At 44.6% G+C, this 15,811-nt stretch overlaps 1 protein-coding gene across 1 annotated transcript; it reads right to left on the bottom strand.

Moving 5' to 3' along the window:
- Positions 1–2,853: 2,853 nt before the first annotated feature.
- On the bottom strand, positions 2,854–15,788 carry COMMD9 (COMM domain containing 9). The gene is made up of 6 exons (XM_020904974.2): positions 15,704–15,788; positions 9,303–9,428; positions 7,730–7,869; positions 6,121–6,155; positions 5,167–5,270; positions 2,854–3,627 (listed from the first exon to the last, which is right to left on the bottom strand). The coding sequence occupies exons 1-6, from the start codon at positions 15,752–15,754 to the stop codon at positions 3,487–3,489; spliced, it is 597 nt and encodes a 198-aa protein (XP_020760633.2). The 5' UTR covers positions 15,755–15,788; the 3' UTR covers positions 2,854–3,486.
- Between the last annotated feature and the right edge of the window lie 23 nt (positions 15,789–15,811).

The following is a 15,811-nucleotide window of genomic DNA, read 5'->3' as shown; positions in this document are numbered from 1 at the left end:
GGTCTACTTTGTAGTTTACTACCAATCTATGAGATGCATTTACCTAAGTACTTATCTCCACTTATACATGAGGCAGAAAACCCCATCAGAGTCTTTTCCAAGAGCTCAGGGTAAGTAGAAGCTTAACTTCCCAGACTTATCTTTAAGAGTTCTTGACATTTCCTCAAATGAAGAGTGGTTCTCTCTCCTTGGAGATTAGGGTCCTCTGACACCAGACAGGAAATTGTTGTTTAGTTGCTCAGTCGTGTCTGACTCTTTGAGACCCCATGGACTGTAGCCCATCAGGCTCCTCTGTCAGGGGCATTTCCCAGGCAAGAATACTGGAGTGGGTCGCCATTTCCTTCTCCAGGGGATCTTCCCAACTCAGGGATTGAATACCCACCTCCTGCATTGCAGACAGATTCTTTACCGTTGGGCCACCGGGGAAGCCTACCATCCAGGAACTACTACTAAGAAATCTTTTTTTTTTCCTCTTTCTTAAAGTAGTTCTAAAAAGGACAATTAAAGCCCAGAAATGTGAGCACTCAATAAAGAAGGAAGTTGTACCAAAGTCAGCATCACGCAAATGAGAGAATGTTCAGGAATGATCAGTATTTGAAAGTCAGCAGCAACAGGTTCAAAATTGTTCTTGTAAATGTCCAACCACTGGAAAACTTTCAAAATGCCAGGGAGCCAATGGTTTCCAGATGAAAATATTTTTAAAATGTAATAAAAGCCCTCTCTCATCTCTGGTAACATCTCAGTTTACTGAACAAAATAACCAAGAGCCTCTATATCACGCCAGACTTATTTCCTGGAAATCTGTAACTACCAGAGCACAGAGCTTGACTAACGATCGTTAGACATGGTGCCTACCATGTGTGTTTAGAGAACTGGCTTGTGTGGGAAAGACTCATATGTCTGGTCCCCAGGTCACTCACGGTCTTTGAACCTGATAATCACCAGAAGCAGGGAATGGGAAAGTAGAACTGACCTCTGCTTTCTGAGGGAGGAAGCTGAATGTCGTCAGATTAAGGGTAAAGTTTCACTATCTGTAAAGAACCCAGGTTTTCTTTTTCCAAAATCAAGGCAAGAAAGAGCACAGACCTTTGAGCTGAAGACCCAGATTGGAGTTCTAACTCAGCCCTGTCTCTGAACTGACTTCCTCAGTAAATGCCTGGATTCTCAAGGAACCACGCTCCACTGACTTCAGGGGGGCAAACACTTACCATTTTTGCCTGCACCACATGGCATGTGGGATCTTAGACCCTTGATCAGGGATCGAACCCACATCCCCTGGATTGGAAGCGCAGAGACTTAGCCACTGGACCTCCAGGGAAGTCTCGCAATGTTATTTCTTGAATGCTCTCATTGTCATGCACCCAGTTTTGTTCAGGTGGATCTGGCTAAAGGAATGTCCAGTTGTCCAGACACCTCTGCTGGGCTTCCTGCTTCAAGTCAGTTTCTTATGGAACCCCACCGGAAGCCCAGCAAACAGATTATTTGGAGGTCTCTGTCTATGGATCACAGGGAGTGGAAGGAAAAAAAGAGGGGGATGAAGTCACGACAAGGCTGACCTCTACCTGAGGCTGAAACCAGGGGCTCTCAACCTGGAGACAGTGGGCTGGCCCCCAGGGTCCATGAACGCTCGTCCTTAAATATAAAAAAATTGAGTGTTCACTTCCTACAGAGAGGATTCAGGATTTTCACTAGATTCTCAATGGATATAGCCCCTAATGGGTCAAGAACTGCCATTTTAACAGAAGGTAGCTCAGCTTCCAGGGGATGGCAGAGAGGAGTCTGGGGATTCTTTTTCTTGACTTCCCTAGTGTTTCACTGGCGGGGGCAGAAGTAAGATTTCTTATCTGTACTTCAGTTCCCAATATTTTTTCAAATGGAGCTAAAGTCACAGAACTCCAAGTCCCTTGCAGAGTCCCGTGGGGTAGAGAGACCTGGGCCCAAGATCTGACGAGGCAACTTATCAGCAGGTGACTTTACCTGGATGAGCTGACTTCGTCGTCGATAAAGGAAGGACAGTAACACTCACAGTCATACGAACCCCGTTACAGTAGATGAAACAATGAGCAGAGAGAGCTACTTTCCATCCCAAAGCTAACAGTACCTAGCCCTTCTTATTTGTCCTAACAGTGCTAAGTGCTTTTTAGGTACGTTATCCCACTTAATCTGCACAAAAGTTCTATAAAGCAGATGCAATTATTATTCCAAATAAAAAAATGAAAGTGAAAACTCAGGGTGGGCAAGAATTGAGGTCAAGCGAATCCTCTTAACCTGAGGCCCCACCTCCTCCATCCACCCTCCCAAGCACGCCATCCACACACATCACCCAAGAAGCTGCCAAAACGAGGCACGCAGAGCAGACTGCAGGCTCTTGCTACTGAGTGATCTGGATAAGGAAGGGGCACCTCTTACGCCGAGCCCCTGGGATGTGTCAGGCATGGGACAGGGACAATTCCATCTGGTTAAACTCCTTGAGGAACACTTTTTAAACTACTATTTACCTGGCTGGAATGGGTCTTAGTTGCAGCACATGGGATCTAGTTCCCTGACCAGGGATCGAACCCAGGCCCCCTGCACTGGAAGCGTGGAGTCTTAGCTACTGGACCACCGAGGAGTGCATTCATCAACAGCTCTCGCGAGAAGCACCTGCTGACGTCAACCATGCTTTTGCTCTATGCGACAGATGGCTATGTGGAAGTCGGGCCAGTTCATGGGACCGGTTTCAGGTCACACCATGGTCATGGGATTAGCCGGGAAGGACAACGTCAGGATCATCTTTACGAATGAGAGGAAGCACTGGTCCAAGGCAACGACTCAAGCCAAGACAAGCCACAAAAGCCACTGGGATCACAAAGCTTTTAGAACTGGTGTTTATTTCCAATCACTGCCACTTCTTCACCCTGAGTGGTCCCATTACATCAAGGAAGGGGCACTGGCTCCATCAAGAAGGGAATGAATTCCCACTTTCTACACTGAAAGGTGGTCTAGCAGGGGTGAAGGGCTCGGGGAGGCTCTGGACTCAGGAGGACGGGCACCCTGCAGGGCCCTGCTCTGTGGGGTCGGTCTGTGGGGTCGACTGCTGGCATCGCCTGGCTCCCTGCACGTGCTCCAGAGCAGAAGCGAGCTCCGCAGAGTGAAGCTGGACAGGGCCTGCCTAAGACGAGCACCACAACCTGGGCCTGAATCGCCCTCTCTCAGGCAGAGGCCACTGGCCTGGCAAATGCTCCCTCCCTGTCCCCACAGAGGCCATGAAGCCCCCCCAGGAGCCTTGTGGGGACAGTGGCTTCTGCCCACCAACTTCAGAAAGAGGAAAAGGAAGATGAGTGAGGAGAACAGCGTGGGGGCCCGGCTGTTTCCTCCCGACCCAGCTGTGCCTTCTGGATGCCAGCCCCATTTCGTGCCGGCCCCGCCCCGACCCCTGCGGTGGGCACTGTGGGGGCCGCCACGTGCTGGGGGCGGCGGGCAGGGCGCTGGGGCCCTCCGGCCTCCTCACTTGCTGGCCACAGCGGACAGCTGGTCCCGGATGCGGCCCAGCCCGTCTAGCATCGTGTCCAGCGTCTCCTTACTCAGTTCCACGGTGACGGCCGACACGGAGGGCCTGTCCCCACACAGACTGGGATCTTCCCGGATCTGAGAAGAGAACATTTCCCCAGAGTCAAGGCCTCCTCGCTTCAACCCGCAGGCCTTACCTGGTTCTGGTGTCACGAGGGTGTCACAGGTGTACATGTGACTCTGGTGTCAAAGAGTCACGAGGCCTAGTCCTGGGGTCACCCAGCAAATGGGGACAGGGCGGGAGCCATCTCAGGGGCTCCCAACAGGAATCGGAGCAGCCCAGGCTCCCTTACCCTCCCACCCCCGACTCAGCACTCGAGTGAGAAACACTGCCTGGGTTCACGCTGGCACTTCAGGCCGGGGCTCTACAGGTATAGAAGAATCCTCCAGGATGCAGGAAAAATATTACAACCTCTAGTTATATGTGTTTGCATCTTTTTTAAAAGTTGTATCTTTTTAAGTAAGTCTTACACTAAGAGTTAAAAACTTAAGTTGTTAGAGGCACCCTTTGTTTTCATTTTCTCACTGGTGTTGAGTTTCTGGCTGTCTGGTGGTTAACTAATACAGCATCACCTTATCTAGTTTTAACCAAAAACTGAAAAAGAAAAAAAAAAAACCTCAAACTGTTAGTTGCTCAGTCGTGTCCAACTTTTTGTGACCCCATGGACTGTAGTCCATGGCTCCTCTGTCCATGGGATTTTCCAGGCAAAAATACTAGAGCAGGTTGCCAGTTCCTTCTCCAGGGGATCTTCCCAACCCAGCGATCGAACTCAGGTCTTCTGCATTGCAGGTGGATTCTTTATCATCTGAGCCACCAGGGAAGCCCAGGTTTTACCTAAACAAACCCTAAAAACAGGTATGTGACTTAAAAAGATTCCTGAAAATAACTGTGAAGACACCACCAATGAGGCAACAGCCTATAAACAGTAAAATGAAGAACTGACACTTCTCCAGCTTCTAATAGGAGCCCCTGTTCAGCATGGTATAAACAGCGACAGCCCCCTTAGTTTAGACAAGAATTCAGTAAAGTATACCAAGCTTATCAAGAAGACAATTTGAAATTTGAGTGCGTGCTCCTATTGTTAAAGCCAAACCTTCCTATAAGTGTCAAAGGTAACCTTTAGGTATCAGCAAATTATTTTTAAAATGTGTATTTCATGTCTGTTTTATTTTTAAAAGTATTTATACTTTTGGTATAGGTTTTATTATGACTGTACTAAGCTAATTCACATATACTTTCTAAATAAATACTCTGCTCTTTAGGGGTGCTGCAGTTTTTTAATTTATGGGGTTAGGGGCTTCCCTGACAGCTGAGCAGGTAAAGAACTGCCTACAATGCAGGAGACACAGGAGATGCAAGTTTGATCCCTCAGTCAGGAAGATCCCCTGGAGAAGGGAATGGCTACCCACTTCAGTATTCTTGCCTGGTAAAACTCCACGGACAAACGAGCCTGGCAGGCTACTGTCCAAAGGGCCGCAGAGTCGGACACGACTGAGCGACTAAACACACAGAGATCCTGTGATTTTGGAGACTGGCATTTCCGCTGGGCAGTGGGACACCAAGACCCTCGTGCCCCCGCCCCCCCGGCCTTCCAGTGAGCATGACGGTGGCCATACCTTCATCTGGAGCAGACAGGTGGGGACGGCCATGCGGCTGATGCTGTCTGAGGAGGTTTTGATGTCCACCCTCCAGTCCAGGTCCACCAGGCGCGGCAGAGAGACTGCAGGGATACAGCTCAGCTCAGCCCTCGCACCAGCAAGTGACCGAGCCTTTACGACGGGCAGCTCTAGGAGCTGCACACGTGTAAGGCCCTTAGTCCACACAGCAAGCCTCTGAGGGGGACGGAGAGATGGGGCCCAAGAGCCCACAGCAAGCCCTGGGCCTTCCTGACCACTGCTCGTGGCCCTGAGCTTATTATAGTGTGGACTCCTGGCGGACAGCACCTCCAGGCTTCGGCCTGAACACCCAGCCGTCCAGATGTCAGGAGAGAATGAGGAATGAGTGACATGGGGAGGAGATGAGGCCGTGGCCTGAGTTTCAGGAAATGTGCAGCTTTGCCAACAGCAGAAAGAGCTTTTGTTTGAGAGACGCACAGGCTTGGCTTCTATATTCCTGTTTAATCACTGGGCCTCTGTTTGCTCATCTGTAAAATGGGGATGAGCCCCACCCCGTTTACAGGCTTGCTGGGAGGACTAAATGAGCTAATGCAGGCCGAGTTCTGCAGCACTATGACCGAGTTTAGTGACCATTTATCAAGCACCCAGTTTTACTCACTCTTTCACAATAATTTCAATTATGGTTAATTTGTTTTCTAATGGAAACACAGTCATTGTAAGTACTTTCTGCTTTGAACACTGGGTTTTCTTGTTTTTTTTTTAACAACATGCCTCTATTAAGTTTATAATCGGAAACGATATTAAAAAGTAGAATTAAAAAGGAATGCAGAACAAACACTGTTGGGTTTGGGATTGGGTCAATTCACCTTGGTTTTAGTTAAGAACTCCAGCAGATTTAGGGCTGGGGCTGGGGAGGAAGCAGGTGGGGGAAGAGGCAGACTCCTTGGTACTCACTCTGATTCGCTTGGGCTTCAGCTCTCCAGGTAGATCTGTTTGGGGAAAGATGAGGAAAACAGAATGGAAAAGGGATGACAACTGAGTCTTCTGATAATGAGGCCCGTGAGTCTGGGCCTCCGCTCCTTCTGTGATCTTCAAACCTACAATCCCCTCCTGACAGGAGAGGACGAGAGAAATGCGCCCTCCAAGGAGCAGCTGTTTGTTTTACAGAATCGAGTGATGCAGAGACCATGGGTGCTCAGTTTTCAAGGCTTAGGAAAAACAAGAGAAGGCTGAAAGCACTGTAATCACACTGTACTACTGTTCTCAGAGACAAAACAGAGAAGGTCAACTTATCCTTTGTTACTAGGCATCTACTACATAATGTTGGCACCTTACATAAAACACACCCAAACAGACCTAATGCTACAGCCAATCATGCTACAGTGAGGTGCAGAGTCACAGTAAAATGTGGTTACCCATGAGGTTTCTAAATAAGCAACAAAACCCTTGGTAAGTAAGCGTTATCTATTGTGATTATCACAGAGGTCTGTTCAAGCCTGCTGCTAACCAGCGGTTGGTTAATCAGTTCTGCTTAAATTGTATGTACTGAAAAGGATTTTCCAAGCTAGAAAATGTACAGATAATTGACAAAAGAAATAAAAATGACCAATAACATGAAAAAGATATTTGACATCACTAGTACCAAAGATTCATGGGAGCATGCTAAGGCACTTCAGTCACGCCCAACTCTTCGCCACCCTTTGGACTGTAACTCGCCAGGCTCCTCTGCCCATTGGATTCTCCAGGCAAGAATGCTAAAGTGGGCTGCCATGCCCTCCTCCAGGGGATCTTCCTGACCCAGGGATCGAACTCGGGTCTCTTATGCTTCCTGAATTGGCAGGTGTGTTCTTTACCACCAGTGCCACCTGGGAAACCCAATACCAGAGATATGCAGATTGAAATGAGGTACCATTTGCCATTTGTAAAACTTGGAAGTAAAAAAAAAAAAAATTCCCCCAGTGCAGGTGATGGTGTGGCCAGAGTGGTACACCCATGTCCTACTGATGGAGAAATAGTTGGTGCAATCTTCCCAATGGCTGACTTGATAACAAAAAGCCAAGCTCCAATATCACCATCTACCAGCAAGGAAACAGTTAAGCACAATGTGGGCAAAGGGTCCCCAATAAACTGTTCACTGAAGTGAAAACTGCCAACAGCCTAAATGTCTAACACTAAGGTATCTGTTAACTAAATTATACATAATTTCTTCATATAATGAAATACAGTTAACCATTAAAAATAATGCTGAAGATAAATATTTATCACCCTGGAATACCATTCACATTAATACTGTGAACTGAAAATAAGCAAATTATAAAAAGGCACGACCCCACTGTGTTAAACACAAAAGCAAAACAAAAATCCATCTCTCTCTGTGTAAATGGAAAAAGTACACCCCTCGAAAAAGGTTTTCTGTTAAGGAATGAACACTGTTAACCCTCTGGGTGGTGGAATTAATGGTTTTCTTCTTTTTTGCTTACCTGTGCCTGCCTTTCAAGAATGAGCACATTTTATCTAGAAGAGAAATTTAAAAATACCAGATTTATAAGAAATGAGCACTTACACGTGTTCCAGGATGATTTTTGTCAGCAGGTTTTTGAGGTTCTGGTGGAAATTTTCAGGAAAGAGTGCCAGAATCGCCTCGGCGGAGGAGAGGTCGCGGAATACGGCCAGCCTGGTGAGACGGTGCAGGGCTTGGAGCAGCTGCGGGGCAGATGGGGAGCCTGGGCGGTGAGGGGCACTGGGATGGGGGCAGGGCGCCATCCGCTGCTGGGAAGAGGGCCTGCCGCCCGCCCCCGTCACTCACGCTGGGTCTCAGGAGTCCAGAGGCCCCGGGGGCCCGGCTGCTGATGCCCACGTGCCTCGGCCCGCCTCCAAGTTCACCTGCTGCTTAGAAGACATGCAGCTGCCCGACCAAGGATGCTATCAACCTGCCAGAAAGTCTCTCTGCCGGTGGGCAAAGGGTTAACGAAGCCCCTGACCTTAAGCTAACTTTCTAGCCTGCTCCCCTGGTAACGTGAGAGAAGCGGCAAGTCAGCTGCGTCACTAGGCAATGCTGCACTGGTCCCCAGACGCTGGCCCGGGAGGCCTGCGGAGACACCAGGGCCCACGGCTCGGGCTTCCCCGAGTGTGGCCGCACAGTCCCTGCCAGCGCTGAAGCTGTGCTTACTGCACTGGCTCTGGCTCCAGGGCAGTTTGGGCTTTTCATCCACAGGGGCTGGGATGCACCTCCTTACCCCCAGCTGTCACCAGGGAGGGCGAGGAGAGCAAAGAGCTCCAGGCTGGCTGTGCAGAGCCCCCTGTGGAAGGAGAGCCTGGTGCTGCCCTGCTAGGACGCCCACATTCCACCCGTGTTGTTCCAAGTGAATGTATAGCCAAGTGTGGCCTGGCCTCGTCTTGTGAGAATCACCCCTTAGCTGAACCTAACAAGATGCTCTGGAGGCAATTTTCTCTGCTTTAGGGCTTTCTCAGACACCACGAGAGGTTGCTCAGCTCAGAAAAGCACAAGTGTGGCTTTCGTGCATACTGCCTAAGTAACAAATCAGAAAAGGAAATGGTCAAGAGCTCTGATTCTGGGTATAGTCTTCCCATCCATGCCTCATTTATAACAACGTGATGGTTCAATGACAACAGCTTTTCCGGGGAGGCGGGGGGCATAGTTGCTTTACAATACTGTGTTAGATTCTGCTGCACAACAAAGTGTATCAGGAGAAGGAAATGGCAACCCACTCCAGTATTCTTGCCTAGAGAATCCCCATGGACAGTGGGGCCTGGAGGGCTACAGTCCATAGGGTCACAGGAGACAGACAGGACTCAGCAACTAAACCACCACCAAAGTGTATCAGCTATAAGTACACATATATCCCGTCCCTCTTGGGTCTCCCTCTCGCCCCCTCATCCTACAGGGGTGCCTCTAGGCCCCCACAGAGCACAGGGCCGAGCTCCCTGTGATACACAGCAGGTTCCCACCAAGTTCCCTAACATTAAAAAAAAAAATCATCTATTTTAAGTTGCTATAATGTCAACAGATAATTCAGGGGAAAAAGTCCCTTGGACGTGGCAGTGGCTGGGACGTCAACAAAGAGACTGATGAGCCGAGAAGCCAGCAGCCAGAGGTCATTTCTGACCACACTTACTTGTTCTGCCTCCTCCTGGGTCACAGACAAGCTGGAACACGTAACATCCAAGAGATTCTTGGAGCCAAGGGCCGAACTGGAAAAGCTCTCTTGGCACAGCTGTCTGACAACATCTTTCGAGGAGGCCTATAAATTAATTCACAGATGGAAAAAGTCAAAACAACAAACAAACTCAGACTGTGACAATACATTTCCCAAGAACTTAATACAGTCTCGGTCAAGGTGTAACGCCTAAGAGGGGCACAGGACACTTCCATTTCTGGGAAGATGAGGCAGATGTACTTTTACTTATTTTTCCTGCTAAACACAGTTAAACTCCCCAGGCACTTTCTAGAAATATAAGACAGTGCTGAAAAGGGAGAGGAGAAGACAGACCTTCTAGGGACCTCATGACCAAGGAATGACGTGGTCATAGTCTGTCTTGAGACTGTGGATCTTGTTTAAGCCTTCTATTTTAGCTGGCTTCCTCTTTCGCCGCTCAGACAGCACGGGGAGTGTGTGTGTGTGGTGGGGAGGATGCGGCTTCATGACGAACAATAGGAATAAAAGCCCAGCTCCCCTAGTTGGGTTGACACTGTAACGTGGGGGTTCCTCACTGCTACTGCGCAGAGGCGGAAGTCCTGGCTCCATGTAGTTTCCACTCATACCATGGGGTGGTGGAACCAGCTGGTGGGGATGGAAGTCAGCTCCCTAGACGCCAACGGAGGGGGCGCTGAAACATCTTGTCACAGCCTCACAAGCCAGGAGTCTGTGTTCCCCCTCAGCCTCTGCTGACATAGCAGGAAGCAGGGAAGCCACAGTTTTTTCTGCGGTGTTTTGGTGGAGTAAAACAGTTATTGTCTAACAGTTTTCTGTCTTCCTAAGCTATCCCTTTCTTGGTCTTCGATAAGAGAAAGCAAGTATTTGCTGGAGTTTCTTTGTTTTCACCCACTGGGCATCTGGGTGGCCCTCTTCTTCAACTCAGTCTGGGATATATGAGCAAAAAGAAAGGCCACTCTCCGATGTGGCTCTAAATGTATGTAGAGGAAGTATTTAAGATAACTATATCATAAATAAGGGACTACTTCACTCTACCTGGTAAAATGATGATACTGATATTGCCACGGAGATTGTGATGTTATGTAAATAAATGTAATAAGTTGAACAACCACTATAAGAGTTATAAAGATAATTACATTTTAAAGCACTATAAATAAATCAAAATGGAATTCTTCCTAATGGTCAACTGGTCAAATAACCCACAGAAAGGCAGTAAAATTAAAGAAACAAAAAATAAAGGCTAAGTGGATTAAAACAGGGGTCCCCAACCTCCAGGATCTAATACCTGATGATCTGAGGTGGAGGTGATATAATAATAACAGAAATAAAGTGCACAATAAATGTATTGTACTTGAATCATACCAAAACCACGGCCCCCCAACCCAGTCTGTGGAAAAACTGTCTTCCACAAAAATGGTCCCTGGTCCCAAAAAGGTTGGGGGCTGCTAGATTAAGAAATATGATCAGTTAAATGCTGTCTACAAGAAACTCCCTTCAAATATAAAGACAGAAACAGATTAAAAGTAAAAGAATGGAAAAAGAGATCATGCAATCAGGAAAGCAAGAGTGGCTACATGACCATCAGATAAAGTAGACTTCACAGCAGAGAAAATTACCAGAGACAGAGAGGGACATTAAATAATGATAAAAATTTCTGTCCACCAAGAAGACATTCTGAATGTAAGCACTCAGCAAGAGAGCTACTAAATATGGGAAGCAAAAAGAAGTGAAAGGAGAAATCGACAAATCCATATATACAGCTGGACTCTTTAACACCCCTCTTTCAACAATTGATACAACAACTACACCAGATTCAACAAGGATACAGAACTCTACAACACCATCAATCAACCTAATTGACATTTATGGAACACCACTCAGTAACAACAGAATACACACTGTTTTCAAAAGCTCACTGAACATATACCAAGATAGATGATATTCTGAACCAAAAAACAAACCAAATGAATTCAAAAGAACAGAAATCATAGAGAGTGCTGTCAGCGAACACAACAGAATCAAACTAGAAATCAATAAGAAAGATCAAAGAAATGTGTCCAAACATTTGGAAACAATAATACACAGACTAGATGGACAGTCTCAAGGGAAAATTTTAAAATACATGAAATAACTTATTTCAGAGAAATTTACAGCACTGAATGCATACATTAGAAAAGAGAAAAAATCTCAAAAAAATAACCCAAGTTCTCATCTTAAGGACCTAGAAAAACATGAGCATAATAAACCTAAAGGAAGAAGGAAGGAAATAACAAAGAGCAGACACTAAAAAAAATGAAAACAGGAAAAAAGAGGAATCTATGGAACAAAAAACTGGTTCTTTGAAAATATCAAACTTTAAAAAATTAATTAACTAAATTAAATAAATTTTTAAAAATTAACAAACTTTTAGCAAAACTGACAAAGTTAAAAAGAAAGGAAACACTAATTACCATTATCAGGAAGGCAGTAGGGAATATCACTATAGACCCCGCAGATTTCAAAAAGAAAATAAGAGAATAACTAAATACAAACAACTATACACATATAAATTTGACAGTTTAAATGAAATGGATCAATTTCTCAAAAAAACACAAACTACCACAACTCTCCCAAAATAAAATTGAAAACTTGAACAGTCCTATAACTATTAAGGCAACTGAATTTGTAATTTAAAAACCCCTAGAAAAGAAATTGCCAGACCCAGATGGTTTCACTGGAGAATTCTAACAAACATTTAAAGAAAGAATTAACTAATTCTACATAATCTTTTCCTAGAAAACAGAAAAGGAGGAAATATTTCCCAATTCATTTGACAAAGGTAGCATTACTCTGATACCAAAATCAGACAGAGAATATAAGTAAAACCAACCAAACAATAGACCAATATCCCTCATAAAAAGAGATGCAAAGATCCTTAACAAAATACTAGCAAATAAGAATTTAGCAATATATAAAAAGCATTATTCACTATAACCAGGTCGAATTTACTCCAGGGATGCTAGCTAGGTCAGTTCAGTATTTGAAAATCTATGTAGTCCACCATATTAACAGGCTCAAGAAGAAAATCACAGGATATCAGTCAATGTAGAAAGAGCAGTAGATAAAATTAAACATCCATTCTTGATGAAAACTCTCATAAAATTAGGAATAAAGTGGAACTTCCATAACTTGATTTAGAGCATCTGCCAAAAAACCTAGAGACAGCATACTTAACGATGAAAGACTAAAGTTGGGAACAAGAACAAAGCTGTCTCCTCTCACTACTGTTACTCCACATAGTGCTGAAAATTCTAGCCACTAAAAAAAGGCAAGGCGAAGAAAGAAAAGGTCTGCAGATCAGAAAGGAAGAAATAAAACTGTCCCTATCTGCAGACAGCATGACAGTCTATGAGAAAGCCCAAGGAAATGTACAAAAAATTATTAGAATAAATGAGGTCAGCAGTTTGCAAATCCAAGAGACATACAAAAATCAGGTGTATTTCTACACACTAGCAATGAACATGTGGACACTAGAATTAAAAGTATAATATCATTTGCAACTGCTCAAAAAAAAACAACAGAAGAAATACTTAGGAATCAATCTAACAAAGCATGTACAGGACTTGTATGCTGAAAATTACACAGCACAGATAAAAAAATCAAAGATCTCAATCAATGGGGAGACCCATCGTGATCATGGATTGGAAGATCCAACACATTAAGATGATGTCAATTTGCTCCTAAATGACAAACAAATTTAACCCAATTCCTATGAAAATCTCAGCAAATTTTCTTTTTAAAAAATATATCCAAGATCATTCTATAGATTTATATATAGAAAGGCAAAAGAATTAGAATACCTAAAGTAATTTTGATAAAGAATGAAATAGGAGGAATTCATCTGCCTGATTTTAAAACTTATTATATAGCTATGATAATCAAGAATATATGGTATTTTCAGAGGGATAAACAAATAGATCAATGAAACAAACCAAAGACCTCTGAAGTAGACCTATGCAAATATGCCTGACTGATTCTTGACAAAATTGCAAAAGCAATTCAACAGAGAAAATAGACTTTTCAACAAATGGTACTTGAACGACTGGATATTCATAGGCTAAAGGTGGGGGGAAAAAACCTCAAAGTATCTCACACACCTTATACAAAATTAAAGCAAAACTGGTCACGGGCTTAAATGTTAAAAGATATATAAATGGAAAATATAAAACTATAAGCAAAAAATAGGGAAAAATTTTGAGAGCTATGGCTTCACAAAGAGTTCTGAGAATTTATACCAAAAGTACAATTCTTTAAAAAAAAAAACAAAAAACCCACAGTTCACGTAAGGAAATTTTTTTTTGAAAAACTGAACTTCATCAAAATTAAAACCTTTGTTCTGCAAAAGCTCCTGTTACAAGCTAAACTGTGTCCCCTAAAATTCACTTATTGAAGTCATAACTCTCAGGATCTCAAAATGTAATCTCATTTGGAAATAGGATTGCATGCATGCACGCATACTGCAAATGTAACTAGTGAAGATAAGTGAAGACCTGTCTAGTGAAGACTCAGGGTTAGCTGAGTTGGTAAGTTGCTTCAGTCGTGTACTACTCTGTGCGATCATATGGATAGTAGGCCACCAGGCTCCTCTGTCCATGGGATTCTCCAGGCCAGAATACTGGAGTGGGTTGCCATGTCATGTCCTCCTCCAGGGGATCTTCCCAACCCAGGGATGGAACCCAGGTCTCCTACTTTGCAGGCAGATTCTTTACCATCTGAGCCACCAGGGAAGCCCTGAGGAGCACAGGGTGAACTCTAATCCAGTGTGACTGCTGCCATAATTAAAAGGGAAATTTAGAAACAGATGCCAACAGGGAGAACGCCATGTGAAAGTGAATGCAGACACTACATACATGAAATATTATCAGAAACCAACAGACAGTAGGAGAGAAGCATGGAACAAACTATCCCTCAAAGCACTCAGAAGGAACCATTTTGACTGACACCTTGATCTCACACTTCTGGCCTCCAGAACTGGAAGACAATACATTTCTCCTGGGTGAGCCACCAATTCTCTGTAGCTATACACTAGGAAAGAATATGTGCAAACCACAGATATAACAAAGGACTACACTCTCTTTAAGAAACTCAAAGTAAAAAGCAAACAATGCAATTAGAGTATGAACAAAAGATATAAACAGATATTTCTCTGAAGAGATACAGATGGTAAGCACATGAAAAGAAGTCCAAAATCATTAACCATTAGAGAAATTCAAATTCAAATTCAAGCCACAATGAGATAGACATACACACCTATCAGAATAGCTCAGATAAAATATAGTGATGCCAATAAATGTGGTGAGGATGGGGAGAAACTGGATCATTCATGCATTGCTGTTGCAAATGTAAAGTGGTATAGCCATTCTGGAGATTTTTGGAGTTTCATAAAAACAAAACAAAACCCCCAAAACATGCAACTATTAAAAGATCCAGAAATGTGCTCCGAGGCACTCATTTCAGAGAACTAAGACTTAGGCTCATACAAAAAAACTGTATACAAGTGTTTACAGCAGCTTTATTTGTAACAGCAAAAAACCCTGCAGATGTCATACCATGGAAAACTACTAAGTAACTAAAAAGAAAGAACTATTGATACATACACCATGGATGATTCTCCAGAAAACTGGGCTCAGTGAAAAAAGCCAGTCCCCAGAGGTTGTATATTGTATTATTTCATTTATAGAACATTCTTGAAATGAGAAAATTATAGAAATGAAGAACAAATTAGTGAATGCCGGAGTTTAGGGAGGGAGTGAAGGCTGAGGGCAAGTGGGTGTAGCTCTACAAGGGGAACATGGAAAACCGTATGGTGATGGAAATGTTCTGCATCTTGACTATCAATGTCAATATCCTCGTCGTGGTATCATACTAGAGCTTTGCAAAATGCTACCACTAGGGGAAACTGGGTAATGGGCAAATAGGATCTCTCTGTATAGGTTGTTTTTTTTTTTTTTCCCCCGCAAGTGCCTGTAAATCAAGATCTCAAAATTAAAGTGCATGGGGAACTGGTAAGGCGGATCTAGCGATTACTACCCCAATGCGCCAATCCCAAAAGCCAGCCCCAGAGACTTTTAGTAGGGCACCTTCGTCTGGCACCTTCAAGTCCATTGTCTTGTTTGTTTCCCCACTATGCTGTCAACGCGATATTAATTTTGTTCCTACTATCAAAAAGCTCGGAAAGGCGCAACCCCCTGCCATAGGTCACAGTGAGAGGCAGTGGCAGAGTCGTGGCTCCAAATCAGGGTTGGATTATTCTCAACTCCTGCTCTGTCCAAAGTCTCGGAGGCAAAGGCCCGTCTTGCGCTGCTCCCAGCCCTCCCATTTACCTTCAGCAGGCTCTGGAGAGCTGCAAAGTTCTCCGCCGTCAGCGCGGCCATCTTCCCCGAGTCACGTGACCGAGGTAGGCGTAGAAGCGCGGTCACGTGGCTCCGATA

The sequence above is a fragment of the Odocoileus virginianus genome, chromosome 10, assembly GCF_023699985.2.
Source record: "Odocoileus virginianus isolate 20LAN1187 ecotype Illinois chromosome 10, Ovbor_1.2, whole genome shotgun sequence".
In the NCBI taxonomy this organism is placed as follows: domain Eukaryota; kingdom Metazoa; phylum Chordata; class Mammalia; order Artiodactyla; family Cervidae; genus Odocoileus; species Odocoileus virginianus.
Note: the sequence above shows the minus strand (reverse complement) of the source record. Positions and strands in the feature narration are given on the sequence as shown.